This window comes from Epinephelus fuscoguttatus, linkage group LG5, assembly GCF_011397635.1.
Source record: "Epinephelus fuscoguttatus linkage group LG5, E.fuscoguttatus.final_Chr_v1".
Taxonomy (NCBI): Eukaryota; Metazoa; Chordata; class Actinopteri; order Perciformes; family Serranidae; genus Epinephelus; species Epinephelus fuscoguttatus.
Genome location: NC_064756.1, coordinates 16,315,022 through 16,331,755, shown reverse-complemented (window position 1 = coordinate 16,331,755; position 16,734 = coordinate 16,315,022). Strand labels below are relative to the sequence as shown.

The 16,734-nt window shown below is 41.1% G+C and overlaps 1 protein-coding gene across 2 annotated transcripts in view; it reads left to right on the top strand.

Moving 5' to 3' along the window:
- The window catches only part of LOC125889477 (cGMP-dependent 3',5'-cyclic phosphodiesterase), a 226,478-nt gene that overhangs the window by 194,475 nt on the left and 15,269 nt on the right, over positions 1–16,734 (top strand). For both annotated transcript variants that reach the window (XM_049577508.1, XM_049577510.1), the window contains exons 10-19: positions 2,310–2,384; positions 2,480–2,521; positions 3,162–3,230; positions 3,320–3,450; positions 8,319–8,430; positions 8,554–8,593; positions 9,100–9,163; positions 9,414–9,495; positions 11,388–11,562; positions 13,425–13,537. In XM_049577508.1, coding sequence (XP_049433465.1) covers positions 2,310–2,384; positions 2,480–2,521; positions 3,162–3,230; positions 3,320–3,450; positions 8,319–8,430; positions 8,554–8,593; positions 9,100–9,163; positions 9,414–9,495; positions 11,388–11,562; positions 13,425–13,537 — 903 coding nt within the window. The remainder of the gene's footprint in view (positions 1–2,309; positions 2,385–2,479; positions 2,522–3,161; positions 3,231–3,319; positions 3,451–8,318; positions 8,431–8,553; positions 8,594–9,099; positions 9,164–9,413; positions 9,496–11,387; positions 11,563–13,424; positions 13,538–16,734) is intronic.

Genomic DNA, 16,734 nt, shown 5'->3' with positions numbered 1-16,734 from the left:
ATTCCTCTAAACCTGAATTTGTAGTAGTTTTTCCGCATCTGAAGAAAGGGAGAGGGAGAAGTCGTGGTGGTGCAAAAAGCTGCAGGGGTTTTCAAATGCATTTCGAATCCGACATGATTTGTTTCGCCTGTTTATTGTTACAGTTGTAAAAAGGGGTTAGGGGGGAGGGAGGAGAGGGAGGAGGAAGGGAGGAAAAGAAGCGGGAGATTGTTGCTTCTGAGGAATCGTCAGTTTGGTGGGAAGTGCTCAGGGCAGCTCTCACGAGATTAACTGTATTTGGGAAAAAGGGGGTGGAGGGGTTTATTATGATATGTGGGTGCGACAACTTGCTTGTTTATGTTTGTGCTGTGTGTGTGTGTGTGTGTCTGTGTGTTCATGTGTGTTGTTGAGTGCTTGCGTATGTGACTGGGGGGCAAGTGTGTTGGCAGCGGCTGGTGTATATCCCTTTCCTGCTTGTTCTCTATCCAGCTCTGTGGATTACAGAGAAGAATGATGTGTGAGGAAATGCTGCTCTCATGACTGTGTGTATATGTGTGTGTGTGTGTGTGTGTGTGTGTGTGTGTGTGTGTGTGTGTGTGAGATCATGTACATTGTTATGCCCCTGCGGTATTCATGTAACTGTGCACATACGGGCATGCGTCCCCACCTTAGAGGTGCTTTTCAGTCTATGAATGAAATGTTTCTCGTCACAGATAGCAGCAGAAAATTGGTGGCGACTCTGCAGGTCTTACAAAGCACAGCAGCAGAGACGTTGAGTGCATACATACTCCTTCATTAAGACAGACGCAGGCACCTATATGTGACTTTTTCTGTGTTTATGTGGGGAGTCAACATCGAAGAAAAACCTTGATCGTGTGTCAAAATCAAAATTAATTCTTAAAATTGATTCTGTATTTGCACAAATGCTTTAATCCCTCATAGTAGTATGATATAGTGGTAATTTATTTTAATCTTTGTTAATACTTTTCTAAAAGGAATGCAAAGAATAGAGAATGAATAACAGGTGCATTAAACTAAAAGGAATAACAAAAGGAAAGACAAAAATATTAACCCGAAAGGTGAAGCTTCAGGTTATTATACCTATCATGTTTACTTAAATTCCCATAAGTAACTCATTCACCAACAGGTTTAGATTGTAAAAAAACAAAAAACAAAAAGAGAATCAATACAAAAAATATTTCTTATTCTTTAAAATAATTATCATGTCAATAATCCACACTTTGTAGATTTTTTTTAACATTTTTTTTAATTTATTTTATTATTATTATTATTATTACCTTTTTTTCCCTTTCAAACAGCCTCTGAGTACAATAAGAAAGCAAATTATTGTTTGCTTTGTACATTATCTGTGCAGTTCACAACATTTTTAAGCATGTGAGTTAATAAGTAGAGCATTGGTTGTATTGCGACTTCCAAATAAGTTAAAAAAATATCTGCCTACAGACGCCATAACGGGAGATATGATGAACTCACTGTCTTTGCTTTAGTCTTACTCACTGTTTGATGATCCAGGTTTAAGAGTTGATTGATTTGCATGATGTGTGGGGACTTGCAAGATGACACCATGACTGTCACTTTCAAAAAAAATGAAAAATCTCCAAACAAACACTCCCCAAATTAACAGGCATTTACAAAGACAAAGCTCAGATCAGTGGGGCATTAAACAACTTCATCACACAATAAAAAAACAAGACTAACCAAATACACAGTGGTTAAAGACTGTAACACCGTGGCGTCTTCCACACCTCAGCACACCTGCCTTTAATTAAAGGGTCCTGAGATGCCAGGTCAGGTGGCATTAAAGTGACTCAAAACATAATAGGACAGTAGGACTTGCTAGAAATGGCTCCAACAGGTTGGTTTATAATAATTCAATCATTCTTATAGCTCTCTTCTGTGACAGGGAAACAGGATTAAGAGATGATCATGAGGTGAAGGATGCAACTTTATAGGAGCATGTATGAGTATGTGTAGACATGTGAGGCAGTTTATAGTAATATGATATTTTTGTATTATCACTGTCCATGAAAATACAGTTGAATAACTCCTCTCACAAACTCTGAATTTACTCCAGATTTTATTGTGTGAGATATTTTAATTCACACTAACAATTCTTTTTTTGGCACGCTGATGCTTCTGCCAGACAATGTAGATAATATTGAATTATTGCTCCAGTCATTTTGTCCACTGATGTCTAATCTTATCTTCACACCTCGACTCGGCTCCAAAAGCCCGACTGAGCCTGATAAAAGGAGAGTTTTTTTATGACTTTTTATCAGGACTGATAGCATGTTTGTGTTCTCCTTCAGCTGCAGCAGCAGACTCATTCACAGTGCTGTTGTTTGCTGCTGGTATCCGAGGACAACCACCAGCTTTTCTGCCAGGTACGCACAAATAAGCATAAGAAGACACAAATAAATGTTACATACTGTTTTAGCAGTGACTCCATTGAATGGCCTCTGACCTCTGTGACCTGCAGGTAGTTGGAGACAAAGTCTTGGAGGAGGAGATCAGCTTCCCGGTGAGACCATCAAACACAAGAATTCATATAGATATTAATTTTGACATTATTTGTATATAATGGTGTGTTTGTGGTCTTTGTTCCCAGTTAAGTAAATCACACCTTCATTCATTCATTCACTTGAGTTTTTCACACTGAGGTCATACGATAAGATACATTTAGGGAGGTTTGTTGCCATTTTTAACGAGCATACTTTTAATGCAAGTGTTGCAGGTCTCTCTGACTGACACGGTAGACTAAACCCCCACATGTAATCTTTTATAATCCCTGACAGGGGTTATAATTAAGAAATTTGGGCAAGTAATCACTTCCTTCAGGTCGCTTTAAGTCTCGTACCCGGTTGCGGCGCCGATGTAGTATTTGTAACAGGCTTTATGGTGCTAATAGACCTTGTATCTGAGGCCAAATGATGTGTGGAATATAAGGACACAAAGAGAAACACACACCCAAGATGGGTTATTTGTGTTAATTTAACAAGAGAGGTAATAGACTCAGAATACACAAGCTTTATTTATATATTTTAAAGAGAATCACCAGGGACTCTCTCGGCAATTATGATTGTTTCCTGTCTCTCGGGTTCATTGCATTGTTTTTCTTTCAATCACACGGCCTTTATCGCTCTCCTTCTCTCTCTATTCAGCTGATGTTTGGACGCTTTGGTCAGGTTGTGGAGAAGAAGAAATCGATTACTCTTCAGGACATCAGTGCTGTAAGCAGTTTCTTTCTTTCTTATCTATTTATCTATCCATTTATTCTGTCGCTATATCAAATTGATTTTTCCACTTCTCTTCCTGTCAGGAGGAGCGAAGGCAACTGTCCAGCATGTTGGGCTGTGAGATCTCCTCCATGCTTTGTGTACCAGTGGCGAGCAGGGCCACCGGTCAGGTGGTGGCTCTAGCGTGCGCCTTCAACAAGCAGGGTGGGCAGAGGTATGTATGTGAGAGTTTAAACTGTAAGCTATCATTAACCCTTTTCCATTTTGTGATCACAAGATCACACTGAACCATTTCATGCGCAGAAGATTTGTTATGCCAAAAACAGACATGTTTTTAACCTCTTGGCTTACCTTTAAAATCACTGTAATTTAGCCACCGCTGGTTTATTGCTAGAGTATATTTAAAATGCTGGGATGTCAGGCTGAAGACGATTTGGCTTTTCCTAATTCCTGAAGCGCTGACTCATGGTAGATACAAAGATTTATCTGACAGCGGCTTACAGTAATGTTGGGATGGTTTGGCCTGATTGGTTGAGCTCAACGGCTCAGATTTGTTGAGTTCATAGCAGTGGAGAGTTTGCTGCTGTTTCCACTGCAGTCTGCCGCCAACCAGCAGAATGTGCTGCCCTCATGAATGCATACCATCGCCCCGTGTGTGTGTGTGTGTGTGTGTGTGTGTGTGTGTGTGTGTGCGTGACGATGCAGATGGCTATGCGATGATCTAGAGTCGGGTCATGAGTCTAACAGCGGGTGGCTTGGCTGCCTGGTTTGGCACCATGTCTTGGCATGTATTTATGTGTCTGTGTGTGTCTGTGTGTGTGTGTGTGTGTGTGTGTGTGTGTGTGTGTGTGTGTGTGTGTGTGTGTGATGCTGCCAGGAGCAATGCTGCTATCTCCTGAATACAGAAGTCCATAAAAACGCACTCCAGCTGTGGCTGTGTCTGTGTTTGTCTGTTTGCTTAAGGAACTGTCTGAGAGAGTGAGGAAAGTTTTATCTATCTATCTATCGATGTATCTATCTATCTCAGTCATCCAGGTTATGGCAATCTTAAGTGCTATATTGTAGGCAACTGGACTTGCTTGAGTTTCTTGAAGATGTTTCGTCCTTCATCCAAGAGACTTTTTCAGTTCTGACGGACGCGTGCAGAGTCACAGGCTTTAAACTCTGTGTGAGAGTGTGAACCCTTACATAGTTGTTAAGGTCACATGTGAGTCGTTGGTCCACCCGGTTGTTAGGATTGCATGGGTCCAGGTGTGAATGGGTGTTAAGGGAGTCTGGGGAGGGATCCCAAGACTGCATTGTAGGTCCATCCGTCCATCCATCCATCCATCCCACCTACAACCTGTCTGTTAGAACTGAAGAAGCCTCTTGGATGAGAGGTGAACCATCTCTAAGAAACTCTATCTATCTATGTATGTATGTATCTATCCATCTATCTATCTATCTATCTGTCCGTCCGTCCGTCCGTCTATCTATCCATCCCTATCTCTTTGTCAAGCAGCGTAAGTCTCTTTGTCTTATGTTTAAATGCTTGGAGATTAGTTTATTACTGTATTTTATCTCTTTTTCTCACTAACAAACACACACCTCACATGCACACTCACACACTGTACACATGCTCGCGCTCCCGTACAGTACAATCCCTCTGCTTTCCATCCTCTCTTTCTCTCTTCTTCTCTCTTTCTCTCTCTCTGAAGACTAAGATAGATGAGAGGGGCTCATGTCGTATAATTTCTCCCTCTGCCAGTGGCACAGATGACAGAGCTGGCATCTCATTACCATAGTAACAGCAGCAGGATTATGGTCACAACTGTGCATAAAATGTGATAAATCTATCCTTCGCTCCGAGCACAGTCATCCAGATTTTAGCAGAGACATACATCTCCGAGATACATCCCCTCATCTATAGATTGCATATTCATGTGCACAGTTCTCTCTGCCTGGACTCCTTCAAAGTGTAAATTAGCCAATTACCCTAGGACACAGGTGCATGGAAACATATTGTGATACCAGTAAGTGGTCATAACTCAGTTTTGATGCTAGCAGATGAGAACACTACGCTCTAACCATTACAGAGTGACGTGTGGCCTCATGATAAACCTGAACCCTAAGCAGCAGTGTAAGAATATAAGGATGTATAAGGCCAACATGGGATGAGCTTTTATGTTCAGAAGGCCATGTTAGTAGGCTGTTGGATTCATTTCTCATACTGTCTTAGAAACTGCAGCCAACCCCGTGGGAACCTGCTGTGTGCTTTTTTACTGCTGTGTGTCTGACTTCAGTTCCTGGGAAATTGACTCTTGCTTGTTTCCACTCTTGCTGCAGAAATAGAGACTGTTGCAAATAGCCTGATTTACAAGAACCTCAATACTCTTTACAAGAGTATTGAGAGTATGTACTTCCCAGGCCTTTTCCAGGTTCGGGTCAAATGCTGCCTCCATCCAAACTCAGGGACAGAAAGCCCTGGAGCCGCACACTGCTTCGCACAGCAACACTGGTAGCATGCAGCACATTGCCACTGCCCTCTGTAGGCTGAGAGAGAGAACGGCAGGCAATTACCAGCATCACTGTGGTCACTGCAGATAATTTCATTCATCAGTCTTCATTTGCCTCCTAAATGTTCTCAGGTTCTCCAGTCATTTAATTTTAAAGGAGATTGACAGCCACATTTAACGGCCACAGGAAACCAGAGTTTGCTTCTGTTGTGATTTAGACATATTACAGTAATTTAAGTCTCACACAGCTGTAAGTGTTTTTTAGATAATAATTATGAATCAGGCCTGTCTTTGGCTGCATTATTTTCATTATCAATGAATCCACAGATTATAATCCATTAACTGTTTAATCTATAAATTGCAGGGGTGGAGGGAGTACTCAGATCTTTTACTTACTTAAGTGAAATTACAGAAGTATTTGCAGCTAAATGTGTATTAAGTATCAAAAGTAAAAGTACTCATTATACAGAATGACTCAATTCAACAAGTAATATTTATAATATATGCAGGTTTCCTTTCATTGATGTGTAATTTTAACAGCTCAATATACTGTTGTTGGGCAGTTTCATTTGTAACAATGCATGATTTATAAACCGATCATGTTTTACATATAACATCTTGATCTGAAAAGTAACTGTAGCTGTCAGTGGAGTAGAAGTATGAATGATCATGAAATGGAAAAAATGAAGCATCTAAAATTAAAGGAAGACGTCACCTACAAGATGATCGTTTGTAAATTAGTTACCCATTTGTTTGTTCAGTCATTTTCCATAACCACTTTCCATAACCATCCTGTTGGGGGTAGCAGGGGGGCTGGAGCCTATCCCAGCTGACACTGGACGAGACACAGGGTACACCCTGGACAGGTCACCAGACTATCACAGGGCTGACACATAGAGACAGACAACCATTCACACTCAAATTCACACCTGCAGGCAATTCAGAGTCTCCAGTTAACCTGCATGTCTTTGGACTGTGGGAGGAAGCTGGAGTACCTGGACATGAGGATGACATGCAAACGCCACCCCCTGGGTTCGAACCAGGAACCCTCTTATCTTGCTGTGAGGTGACAATGCTAACCACTGCACCAATGTGCCACCTCAACTACCCGTGTTATCTCCAATTCGTAAAGAAAGCTTCTCCTCACATGTCTCCACAGTGAAGTACAATAATTGAGTAGATGTTAGTTCCACCACCACTGATTCAGTAGTTTTAAAAAGTGATTAAAAAAAAAAAAAAAAGTCCAATCACAATTTTCCAAAGCCCGAGATGACAGAGCATCTGGAGGTGTTTAGTTTACAATTATCTGCAGTGATGCAGGCGTTACACCGGTCCGCCGTGGTGAAGAGGGAGCTAAGCTGGAAGGCAAAGCTTTTGATTTACTGGTCCATCTACGTCCCAGCCCTCACCTATGGTCATGAGCTCTGGATAGTGACCGAAAGAATGAGATTGCGGATACCAGCGGCCAAAATGAGTTTCTTCCTTGGCTGGGCTCAGCCTTAGAGATATGGTGAGGAGCTCAGACATTCGGAGGGAGCTTGGAGTAAAGCCGCTGCTCCTTCATGTCGAAAGCGGTCAGTTGAGATGGTTCAAGCATCTGATCAGGATGCCTCCTGGGCGCCTCCCGTTAGAGGTGTTTCAGGCACGTCCCACTGGCAGGAGGCCCCGGGGCAGACCCAGAAAACACTGGAGGGATTATATTCCTCATCTGGCTTGGGAACGCCTTGGGTTCCCCCCGAACATTCCTGTATTTATGCTTCCACATTGGCAAGAGCCATCGCCAGAGGCATTATGTTTTCAGCTTGTCCATCCGTCCACCCCATTCTTGTCAAGAACACACTGAGAGAATTTCTTCAAACTGGTACAGACGTCCACTGGACTCAACAATGAAGTAATCAGAGTTTGGTGGTCAAAGGTCACTGTGACTTCAGAAAACATGTGTTTGGCCATAACTCAAGAAGTCATACTCTAATTATGACAAGATTTCACACAAATGTCTGATACAGTGATGAAGTGAAGACATTTTATATCCAAAAGGTCAAAGGTCAACTTCACTATGACATCATAATGTTCTGCAGAGACACATTTCTGGCCATTATTCAACACCATAACTCAGGAACAGAGGGGAAGACATTTAGTCAGATACTGGATAATCTTGGGTGCCCACAGTGGAACTGTGCTGATTATACAGATCATATGTGCTGCCGAGTTGAAGATGTGTGTGAAGCATGTTTTAAAATGTGTAGCTTCTTTGCAGTAACATCCATATTTGAAGCGTTGTCACCTGTCATGGCGACATATGAGTCCGTACTCCAACTTGACATTGAACCATGATGCAGTAATTCTAGTTTCCTGCAAAATGATTAATCTGTTATCAAATAAGTTGCAGAGTAATTTTCTAACCATCAATCGATTGATTAATTTGCCATTTCAGCTCTACATTCGTAAACGTTTTGAGTATCTGATGTCCCACAGCAGCCTATTAGCTCTGTCTGAATTCTGATTTATCATGCAACTGTGTGTTTGTGTGTGTGTGTGTGTGTGTGTGTGTGTGTGTGTGTGTGTGTGTGTGTGTTCTCCGCCGCAGACACACAGAGGCAGATGAGCATGCAATCCAGCACTGTTTCTGCTACACTTCAACAGTCCTCACTTCAACTTTGGCCTTCCAGAAGGAACAGAAACTCAAAGTGGAGTGCCAGGTACTGCACACGCCCACACTGACACTCCCTCACACACACTCACACTCTCACACATACTGTATACGCATACATAAATATGCATGAAGTTAAAGAGCTTTTTCTGTCCACTGTCTCTCCACACAGGCACTCTTACAAGTGGCCAAGAATCTCTTCACACACTTGGGTAAGTCCTGCCTGTCTGTGTCTGCGAAGGAAGAACGTCGTAGGACAATTTGCCTTAATGGCCGATATTTAAGTGATCACCTAGTGAAACGAATGGCGCACGTAATTGAATGAGATATTACCGAAAAGGTGATTACACCCAGGATCATAACCATAAAATCAAAAGGGCATTAAAAGTGATGGCTCCACCTCTCTATCCTATAATTACACTGAGTCATTTAGATTCGTATCCAACAGTAAGCACCAACTGTGGAAGGAGTCGTTGATGATTCATCACGATTGCAGGTGCAAAGAATTGATCCACTGGTGGAGCAAATTGCCTCTCACTGTACAGAACCGTTGATTACAAAAGCTCATATCAGCTCGTACAGGTGATCCACCACTGTACTCACTGTATAATCTCTGTTTTTGTCTATCTGGGCCTCGCTGATATTTCCTTTAATTTCCTCTCCTTTCCTTTTGTTTCCGCTCTCACCCACTCTCTTTCTCTCTGCCTAATTCTTTCAGATGATGTGTCAGTGCTGTTACAGGAAATTATAGTGGAGGCCAGGAACCTCAGTGGCGCAGAGATGTAAGCCCTCTGATTCATCTTCAAAGGAATGTTTCAACATGTGTGTGTGATAGAGAGAGAGAGAGAGAGAGAGAGAGAGAGAGAGAGAGTGTGTGTGTGTGTGTGTGTGTGTGTGTGAAATGGGAATGTCTTTATCACCATTTGAAAAGGCTATCTTGGCAATTTGTTCCTAACCGACTTGCCGCATTTAATTAAAGTTACAAAATGACCTGAGATGAAATGAGATATTCTCGTTTCCTCTCTCCTCTAGCTGCTCCGTGTTCCTGCTGGATCGTCTCAGTCATGAGTTGGTGGCGAAGGTGTTTGACGGAGGCGTGGTCAGTGACGAAGAGGTGAGCCTCCAGTTGCTCACATACACAAACCCATTGACCGGTGACCTTTTCAGGGAGAGACGTTGTGCCTTTATTGAAGAGACAAGGGATGTAGCTATGTATAATGAATGTCTCAGTGCCGCTGTGGGACTCTGAGGTTATCAGCAGAGATATTACATAGGTATTTAACCAATATGGCTGCATTTTGTCGTCTCTCCTTGTCAGAAATTGTTTAATTAACGCTTACCCATCTGACGAGTAACCTCTGTGTTGGGGCAAGTGGATGCCTCATGCAGTTGTCTGATCGGGGAAGTGAAAAATAAAGGATGTTTAATGTGACACAATCTGAAAATAAACTGTGTGCAGTATTGCTGAAATGGTGCTTTTCAAGCTGAGCTGTGTCTCCCCACCAAGTGTTGAACAGGACTGATGAGGAAACTATGACATACTGGACACTATAGAAGTTAACTCTGCGATCAGCGATGTTGTGTACGACACAACGTTACTAACATTAAATATCTCAGGAACGCTGCAAGTGAGAGACAGATTTTTTTTGCCATCATGCTGATCCAAAGAGAGCTCCCGTGCAATAGTATCCCTCTCAGATGTTTTTTACTCCAGTCTTGAACTGCTGTGTCTTTTTGGAGACTTTGTGAAAGAAGTCCATGATTATAAATCCAAAGCAAAGCAAAGCAAATGTCTTTGTTAAAACATTCTCACTCCCAAAACATTCTCACTAGGTGCCTCTCCAACACTGGTTTTGGACGTTTAGGGAGGGCTTCTCAATTTACGCTTGTTACATGCACTGTGTCTTTTCAAAATAATCTTCCGTTTTCACAGTAAATGATCAGTTTCCACATGCTGCACATGATAGCACACTACCTTGTTGTTTAAAAAAAAAAAGTCAATTTTCTGGTCTTTAAATGGGAAAAGAACAGTGGTTTTCCAGATGAAAGTCTAGATGTAGTGGCAGTTTCGAGGTTTATTGAGAATGCAAAAAAGGAAAACAAAACAGCACACCAAGTTGTCCAAAATTCATCTCATACAGTTACCGTTATTATACTTCAACATTGTGTAATATGGTCAAAAATGTATTACGATCCAACTCAACACAAACTTTACATGACGTTGTCCATAGTCCTTTTGTTTTATGCGCACTGAAATGCCTTACAGCATCAAATCTGGCGTAAATAACTTGTATCTGCATTTTAACACATGAATAAAGTGAATATAAACATAGCCTTAGTACAGTCCACTATCATACACTGTTTAAAATATAGAGAAACTGTTGTGTAAACTTAAATATCATTAGAATCTATATGAAATGTCATATCAACACAGAAGTCCTTACCAAATATGTGCTTAAGTGGCTCTTACACTAGAGTTTGTTTGACACTTACTTTCCCGCTCTTTATACTACAGCAGTTGCTCAGAGCGTGAAAAATGCCACAGCCCAGTGCGTCTCATAGCACTGCTAAAAGGTGCCCTCTTGTCGAGGGCCACCTACCGAGCGTCAGCATTTGATAAGTTAGAAGTGAGAGCAGGTTGTGTTAGCTGTGTAGCTGTCTCTGATGCCTGGAGCTCTGATGCATTCACAGTGTAATGGAATATAAGCAACCGTCTTGTGTTTGGCTTAATATGTTCCTCTAATCAACTAAAACTGGCCAATGAAAGATGTTTAAGTAAGGAAATGCAGCATCATATTCAACAAAGGTCCCCGTCCAGACTAGAATGCAGGGTGTTGTGATTATATTTTCAGCGTCATGGTTGCATTGTTATGCTCTTGCCCCACATTTCCTGTCTGACTGTACTGCCATCAATCAGTTCAAAGCAAAAGTGTACAAGAGTTAATTTGTCTCTTGATGACATGAGCATGTGTGTCTGTCTGTCTGTGCGTGTGTGTGCGAGTGCAGAAGGAGTTCCGTATTCCAGCAGATCAGGGTATTGCAGGTCACGTGGCGACCACCGGTCAGATCTTGAACATTAAGGACGCCTACTCCCATCCTCTCTTCTACCGCGGCGTGGACGACAGCACCGGCTTCAAGACTCGCAACATCCTGTGCTTCCCCATCAAAGATGAGAACAACGGTAACAACATTGACTTCCACACTAACACACACAAAATCTTCTTTCATTCAACATTCACAAAAACTCATAAGTTATGAACAAATATGAACAATAACACAGTAAAAAAGTGGAAATATACAAACAATGAAATCACTAAAAGACAATAAAAACACAGGATAACAATAATTAAGATATAAAGATTATATGTTTTAAAGATAAACTATGCAGGATTGTTGGTTACTGTTTGTAAACACGCTCAGCAGCGAAAGCAGAAGTAAAAGTCAGCCCCAGATTCACTCTGGTTGGGGTTTTACCTCACTATATATACATTTTTCAGCGCTGTGTCTCTTGGATGCCTGCTGCTTAAGGTCTTGCACCTGGTTGCTACCTTTTTATAAAGCCCTGACCTCACCTGACCGCTGTGGGGGTACACACCCATAAACATCCTGAACACAGACAATAAGATGTGAAGAAGAAATCCAGGCAGAGGGCAGAGTCTCTGCAGAAAAATACAGCACTGCACACTTGTAGTGGATCATAAGTGATGACCGATAAGGAATACTTCTGTATGGATCTATACATCGTTTGTTAGGAAACTTCTGCATAATATATCTTTAAGTTTAAAGCACATTCAGCTACTCTTGGGCAGGCTCTCAGCAGTTTGGAGCATAAATACTAAATGTTTTTTCTGCTGTACTTTAACACAATGTGACAACAACTGTTATCTGTAGAGGGAGGTGTGCAGTTACTCTGTAGGGTCCAATAATGCACCACTAATGCAATAGCAAGGCTACTGATAAAACTACACCATTGGAAGTTTCTCCTCTATTGTCCTCTGCAGCACAGGTTCCCTTCCTAGGGGCCCTGACCCCCACTAGGGGTCACCAAAGCTTTACAGGGGGGTTGTGGGGCCTCCTTGATTTAAAGCGATGTAAGAAAACTCTTTCTTAAAAATATACATTTGGTCTATGTGACAGCATTTCATTTATTTCTGTAAGGAAGACTAAATAAATGTTATGTTTAAAGTTTAGGTTGGGATATAAGCTTTCTTAGGATAAGGGCACAGTAAAGACCTGAACATAAGCTGTATTTGCAGAGCCTTCACACTGTTGAACAGCCTCATCCTGCATTAAGTAAAAGTCCAAAAAAAGTTGTCAACATACATGATAAAGAATGTTTCTTTATAGTCGGAGGAGGAATGGTTGAATTGATGTATTGTATATTGATGATGAATATAATATAAAATATCCATAAAAATATGTCACTTGGTTCAGGGTTGTCAGTTTCCTCAATGATAGAAAAGGTTCACATAAGGAAAAAGGTTGGGAATCACTGCTCTACAGTGCCTACTCTTCCTTTTTCCTTTTAAAAATGAAGCAAGGTTTCCTCACAGGTGCTCTCCCAGAATAGCACAAAGAGTTGTTACATCACAACCTTTGCTCCTAAATGTTGAAGTGCATAAAGTGCACCCATCCTCAGTCCGCTCCATACTTAGAAATTACAGAAACCTCAGACACTGATGGTGCTCCCTTCTTCTTGCTGCGAGCAGACGAACTTTAGATGCTGTGTGATTTGTCTCCATACAGAAAACTGTCAGATTAAGAGTTTAAATTCAGGTCTTTTTATGTGCAATTAGCATCAGCTGCAGTGTGAAATTAATTTAAGTTAGCAGCCCTATTTGATTCAACGTCTGTTCTGCACCTCCCAAACTGTTGCATTCTGGGCCTCATTTTCTCGTCCTTGAGTCTCTCCGTTTTTCTTCATCAACTTTCCCTTCTTCCCTCTCTTCAACTCATTGCCTCCCTCATTGTCTCACCTTCTTTTTCCCCTCTCCCTCTTTACCTCTGTCCTCCTCTACTTTCTTTGAATCATCCTCCCTCTAGAGGTGATTGGGGTGGCAGAGCTGGTGAATAAAATGAACGGGCCATGGTTCAACCGCTTTGATGAGGACCTGGCCACGGCGTTCTCCATCTACTGTGGTATCAGCATCGCCCATGTAAGTCTCCTCTCCCGCTGAAAGAACTGACTCACTGTAACCTTTACATTTTCTTTTTTTGTCTTATTTATTTATTTTTTATTCAAAGAAATTATATAACATGGTAATAGTGAAGTAACGAATCATGAAAGAGAGAAAGAAGGAAGATAAAATATTAAAGAAATTTTAATAAAATTATAAAAATTTAAAGACAAACAGGAGTTCATGGGATATAATTTGTTGATAACTGATATAATATAGGTCAGAGGATGCATTATACCAACATAGGACACAGCAATATATGTACCATAAATACACACATAGTCACACAGATACACACCCATGTGCATACCCGTGCAAAATGAAAAAGACATCAACACCCTTAAAGGTCAAGTGTGTAGGATTTAGGGGGATATATTGGCAGAAATGGAATATAATAAAATAAGTTTTCTTTAGTGTATAATCACCTGACAATAAGACTTGTTGTATTTTCATTACCTTAGAATGAGCCGTTTATACTGATCCGCAGAGATCACCATGTTGCACACCATGTTTCTACAGTAGCCCAGAACGGACAAACCAAACATTGGCTGGAGACAGGGCCATTCACCTCAGTGACAATAGCTACCAGCACTTTGGAGAAGTCGAGACAAACAATTCAGCTCCTGCTTTAAAAAATCCGGATCTTAAGTTATTAGAGAAATAAGCTGAGCAGATATTGGCAGGTGCTGGGCGCGTGACCTTTCTCTGACATGCTGAACAGCGCTGGAGAAACACAGATTTGAAGGAAAGAGGACGCACAACTCCAATATTTCCAGTCGTGATGGGTGCAAGTTGCAGAGGGATTCCAAAGAAACTAGTAGGCAACAGCACTCACAAAAGAGTAGAGTCAAAATCTGTGTTTTAATAGGGCAACATACGGCCAAACAAAATGACAGACGCGTTTCGGCCTAAGCCACCGGATACACTGAAGAAGGCTTAGGGCGAAACGTGTCTGTCATTTTGTTTGGCCGTGTGTTGCCCTATTAAATCATAGAATTTGACTCTACTCTTTTGTGAGTGCTGTTGCCTACTAGTTTCTTTAGAAACACAGATTTAAAATGCAAAACTACTTCTGTAAGTGTGTTTACTGGTGTAAGTCGCCATGTTTTTTGTTTTGGAGAGGAAGAGACCACTGCACATAGTTTGGCTCACAGTAAAAACCTCCTGAACGTCTGGTTATCAAGGAAAATAGGGGAGCACACATTTGCAAGTGCTGACCAAGCGGCCTATTTGCGACATGTCAAACAGTGTAGGAAAAACACTGATTTGTAACGTGAAACTGTTTTAGCGCTTTTACTGGTTAAAATCGTCTGGTCAGATTGTTTTTGATAGGAAGGGACCTCTGCGGATAATGTGGTTCCTGGTTAAAACCTCCTGATGAATGAACAATGAAGGAATTCTAACCAGGAGCGGTCGCAGCTTGTTGTAATCTGCAACCCTCATTGCTAAATCCCCCAAAATCTTACACACTGTTCCTTTAATATCATATTATGTTGTCTTAGTTTTTACATCTGACTGGAGGGTCTTTGGAAATATTGCATGTTGTATACCTCACCCATTTTCTCTCTCTTTCTTTAACAATATGAACTTATTTTCGAATTATCACAATTATACATTTTATTTACAAGATCCCTCCATTTAGAGTTAATTAGCTTTTATATTTTTTGGTTCGGTGTGTTGAATAACAAAAGATGTCTGGTCAAATTGTTTCTAGTCTCATTTATCAAACCGTCAACACATGAAAAACAAATATGCTACAAGCCAAGCATATTAATGATAAAGTGCATAAACAACACAGCTGCGTCTCACTTTAAAACAGAAGACAGCCTCTATCACTTTCCCTCATTATCTCTGTTAGCAGCAGCATGAAACATTAAAAAGAAATAAATGCAGCATTTCTTAAGCTGCACATTCACCTCCGTACTCATTGTAAACAATCCGAGGTCATTAACTCAGCTTGATTTTAAACGTAATGTTTAATAATGTCATCTCTAAAAGCTCTGTGCGCCATAATAGTCCTTAATTAAATTTGTCTGCATGTGAGGAAGAAAGGGAGGTGTACAGAATAAGCCTTTACAGTGTATCCATCATTAGGAGTCTGTTGCTCCTCAGAGCAGTGTGGTAGATCTTTTGTTAGCGCTGTCAGAGAGATCGATCCTGTCAGCATCAGTTCAGTGGGAGCAAAATGCTCAGTCACGGCAGAGCTGAGCGAAGCCTCGGGGGAAATTTAAAGAGATTCGGTCTGTGATAGAACTGAGTGGCTTTTATGGTGTTGTTCATAAGCATTGTATGACTGCTGCAAACCCATTAACACGCATTCTGCTGCGCCAGCATATGTAGCTCATGAAGACAATGATGAAGATGGGCTATTATGTTTATACTGTGAGGGTGTTTATCGTTGACATTGATTTCTAATTGTTAGAAAATCTGTCAGAATCTTCAACAACCCAGTATTTATTACAATCTCGTATCTCATTTTCCATTTGCCGTACAACAGGTTTTTCAGAATGTGATGATGAAACTTCGTCACCCTGTTTCTCATTACTGCAGTGCCTTTCACCTTTTACCAGAACATGGTGGATTAAAATTGTTTTTTAAATGGATTTTTCCTACATTCACAATTGCACTCAGGCAGTCACACAATTGATTTGAGCAATTTAGACAATTATAAGGAAATTAAATGGTTAGTTGACTGATTATAAAGCATGTTTACAATTGATTTCACAAAATGTGCCATAAGGAAGGCATTGTAATGGAGGCTGAATTAAATCAGAGGCACTGGATGAAGGAAGGAAGCAAGGAAGGAAGGGAGGAGAAGAAACAGCTGAGACAGTACAGCTGCGATGATATTCAGCATTTCCGATTCACCTTCATTTTAAGTGGCTCTTGTAGCATCTGACCTTTGCATGACTGCAGGTACTCAATAGTTTATCTACAAACTATAAAGATATTTGACTGGAAAAATAATTGCCTTCTAGGCAGCTCATTAATCATTCAAACATGCCCACATGCATTATGTATCAGTGCTTACGCTGTACTGTATCATGGTGAGACAGTGTACTGCATGTTGGGGCACAAATACGTACAGCAGGGTGATCTATGATAAGCAGGAGACAAAGTTTGGGATTGATGCTCTCCTGAAGATACTGTTAGAAAACATTTACGCTTACTTTAAA